Source organism: Monopterus albus, unplaced genomic scaffold (genome assembly GCF_001952655.1).
Source record: "Monopterus albus unplaced genomic scaffold, M_albus_1.0 scaffold23.1, whole genome shotgun sequence".
Taxonomy (NCBI): Eukaryota; Metazoa; Chordata; class Actinopteri; order Synbranchiformes; family Synbranchidae; genus Monopterus; species Monopterus albus.
Window position 1 is genome coordinate 4,058,973 of NW_018127903.1, and position 4,187 is coordinate 4,063,159.

Below are 4,187 nucleotides of genomic sequence, written 5' to 3' on the forward strand. Positions count from 1 at the left end.
GGAACGCCTCAGCATTCCCCCGGAGTAGCTGGATGAAGTGTCTGGAGCGAGGGAAGTCTGGGCATCTTTGCTTAGACTGCTGCCCCCGCGACCCGGTCCCGGATAAGCGGAGGAAAATGGATGGATGGATAGATGGGTTTTTTTGCAATCTTTGTTTTGCCTTTAATTTTGATAGTTGTGCTGTTATTTTGTCATATTTCCCTCACTTCTGAAAGTCTGCCTATGTCTTTGGTAGAAGTACACAGTGTCGTCCCTTTAGAATGAATCCATTTAGGCACCTTTTCTTAGATGTCAATTGTGTGTGCAAGGTTAATGTTGCGGGTGGGATTTAGGATTATACTGTAATTGTCCTGTTTCAACACGTGCTCGCTCCTCCAGCATGGACATTGTTCTTTAAGCAGGACTAGACTAAGACTAATCTAATTACTGTGTTGTTTATCTTTGTCTTTGCAGACGGGACGCATTGACAAGTCCTACCCCACAGTGTGTGGTCACACAGGTCCAGTGTTAGACATTGACTGGTGCCCCCACAATGATCAGGTCATCGCCAGTGGCTCTGAGGATTCCACAGTGATGGTAAGGTTTGCCTGTACACCTGAACTTAGACTCTTTAGCTCAGTGGGAAAACCACATCACACATGCCTTTATTGCAAAAGACCAGGCTGTTGTAACTCAGGAATGGGTGCACCTCACCTTCTGGATTAGATTAGGTTGAAATATGTGTTGTAGGAACCAGAGCTGGGGAATGATTTAGCTGTTCACTGAGCTGAGGTCACAGACTTTTTTTAGGTCTGGTTGCACTTCCCTCCACATGTCCTTTATTAGTGTGCTGTCTGTTTTATATAGCTGCCGCTTCCTCACCTGAAAGTCCTGACTTCCTGTTAAACCCACTCTGAATCAGTGTCATATTCATGTCATGTTTACAGAAGTATAGGTCATGAAATGGAAGCAGGATCCTTCAGTAGTTCCAGTCTTAATAGCATTTGTTCAAAGCTCACAGCCTCAATAGACTCCCTATTATGTTTAATTTAGATTAGGTGGGAGTGGGTATCACTAAACAGCAGACTGGTAGAGATATGCGCCATGATGTGTTCATGGTTAACCTCATTTACAATAAAAAAAATGGATTTTAATTGTTTCACATTATATTTAAAATATGAGCATACCCTTTGTCTTTTTACTTAAACACTATAACAACTGAAGACAGTTCCTACGGAGGTGGCACTTACATCGATCATCCGTGACATTATGGCCACCTGCCTAATACTGTGTACACATCATTTGGTTGGCACTTGTCATTCTGAGGCTCACAGTGCAGCTTCTGTGAATCAATTTGTTTCAATAGTTATACTGACAGGAAGAGCACAGATATGTCTACCAGTATAGAGAATGTGAAGTTGTTGTCACACTGTTCAATTTTGGGTAAATATGCCATTTTCATGCTCGTTATCCATCATAGAGATATACACTACATACATCTATGTTAATAAAAATATATACTATCCCACAGAGCTACATACAGTAGTGGATGCTTCAACTACATTCAGACATCCACTTTATTGTTCAGTTTGAGCACAGACAGAACAGAAATTGATTCATCTGCAGTGTTTGTCATCTACTGACAGCTGATAGCTAGCGTTAGCTGCTGACTAGCCTATGACCCTGTTGCTGGTCCACTGTTTGTCGTTCCTTAGACCCATATTGGTAGGTACTAACCACTGCCTAAAAAGAAACCACTTCCACAAATATGAGAGATTTTTGAGAATCTCATTCAGCTCAGGTAGCACTAAATTTTATGTCAGCTTCCTCTTCCACCATGTATGAATTAACTGTATATAGTTGATCATGGCTCAAACGCCATGCAATTAGTAATGGCAACACAAAACTCTTGTTTAGCACTGAAGTTGCATTTTAACAAAATTATGACAAAAGATGTCAGATTTCATAACATTTTCGGTCTGATCTCCGTCTTATAATTAAAACTGACTCAGAAATACAGCATGTGTCGGCAGTAAATGGTAAATGGACTGTATTTTATATAGCACTTTCTCACAGTGTGTTTCACTGGCCAAAGCGCTTTACAGAAGATCATACACCATTCACCCATTCACACACCGATGATGACAGGCTGCCATGCACCGGCGCTAGTCAAGCCACCGGGAGCAATTCGGGGTTCAGTGTCTTGCTCAGGGACACTTAGGCATGCGGGGTCAGGAGACGACTGCCCTACCTCATGAGCCACAGCCACCCCCTAGACAAAGTAGACAAAGTTAACTCGTTAAGACGTGCATGATTTAGATCCTTGTGTGATCTCAGTCTCGCATGACAATAATTCTGCTGTTTGTATTAGCAGTGAGATCCCTTGCATCCAGCTAAGCACTCCCTTTTCCTCGCTAAGTTGCATTAACCAGTAGCTGCAACTAATAACTGCAAAGTTGTGTATTTCTGCCTCTACTATTTGGCGCTAGGCAGGCAGTGCAATGTTTGAAAAATAGTTGCAGGAGGGCACAGAATATCTTTCATAATGTCAAACGTGTTGAATCTGTTTATTAATCAGTCTTCTCTACCGCTACAGCTTGTCACGTGATGTAATGCATGCTCTTGGTTAATGCAGCTTAGTGCGAAAAAGGGAGCCCTTCATTTAATGCAAGAAATCTCCCTGCTAATGCAAGCACAGCGGACTCGTTGTGACATGAGACTGAGATCGCAGAGGGATCTAAATCACACTAACAAAACTATTTATTGTGCAGCCCTGCTCATTATCAAAAGTCTTCTCAAACAATGACAGACATCTTGTTTTGTTAAATCTGTATCCCATCCCTCACTGAATCCTGTCCTGTTAACCACTGAATTCTTAGCTGCTGCTGCCCCCCTCAGGTTTATTTTGGTAACTACAGATTGTCTGTTGTGCAGATACTGTAGTTGATATTCTGGGGTTGACAATGAAATTTAGGTGAACACGAGGATAAAAAAACAAATGTCTCCTTCATTGACCTCTGCCATATCTATGTCCTCCACAGGTGTGGCAAATTCCTGAGAATGGCCTTGTCTCCTCCTTGTCTGAGCCAGTGGTGGTACTAGAGGGCCACTCCAAGCGTGTTGGCATCATCACATGGCATCCAACAGCACGCAACATCCTGCTTAGTGCAGGTAAGAACGCGCCATCTGTCTCTGTCTCCGAATCTATAGAACAATGCTCCTGAAACCCAGCTGTCCTCAGAGTTGGCGTTCAAAACTTGCTGAAATTCAGTTTGAACACTAATCTTAGCTGTAACACTTCACTCAAAGACAAAATGCTGTGTGGGACTCTCTTCTACTCACCTCTGTTTCACTCTCTCCCCAGGCTGTGACAACCAGATCATCATCTGGAACGTGGGCACAGGTGAAGCCATCATCACCCTAGACGACATGCACCCCGATGTTATTTACAGCGTGTGCTGGAACCGCAATGGAAGCCTTATCTGCACTTCCTGCAAGGACAAGTCCATCCGTGTCATCGATCCCCGCAAGGAGATGATTGTAGCTGTAAGCAATTGTCCAAGGTTTTTTTGTTGAGTCATTTTCTCCTTATATTTCATTGTGTCTGCAGTATATGAGAGATTAATATAGGTGCAGTGAAATAGGGTTGCAAGTGGAGGAGTCTAGAGGGCTTGGGCTCATGAACCTTCTTCTTTTCCTTAAAGTGACACTGAATTTTCACTTCATTTAGATTCACTGCTATATAGCTGACTCTGAAAGCAAGCAAATTAATTAAATGTAAGCTGAATAATATGCTCTGTATTTTCATTTCTTTAAAAGTAGAATTTACAGTGTGATTTGCAAGAAAACAGCAAAACAAGAATAGTCGTATATAATGGCATGAACCCAGGAGCCTCAATTATACAGATTCCTCAGGAGTATAGGATCAGCATTAAGAAACAAAGTAAAGCTGAACATAAACTGTTCAGGAAACCCTTCACTTACTCACACATGTACAGTGGATACGGAAAGTATTCAGACCCCCTTAAATTTTTCACTCTGTTATATTGCAGCCATATGCTAAAATCATTTAAGTTCATTTTTTTCCTCATTAATGTACACACAGCACCCCATATTGACAGAAAAACACAGAATTTGACATTTGTGCAGATTTATTAAAAAAGAAAAACTGAAATATCACATGGTCATAAGTATTCAGACCCTTTGCT

General features: G+C 41.8%; 1 protein-coding gene across 1 annotated transcript in view; it reads left to right on the forward strand.

Moving 5' to 3' along the window:
* Nucleotides 1-4,187, forward strand: part of coro1ca (coronin, actin binding protein, 1Ca) — a 33,066-nt gene that overhangs the window by 21,609 nt on the left and 7,270 nt on the right. Inside the window, exons 3-5 of the mRNA XM_020594488.1 lie at nt 454-576; nt 3,021-3,150; nt 3,344-3,525. Coding sequence (XP_020450144.1) covers nt 454-576; nt 3,021-3,150; nt 3,344-3,525 — 435 coding nt within the window. The remainder of the gene's footprint in view (nt 1-453; nt 577-3,020; nt 3,151-3,343; nt 3,526-4,187) is intronic.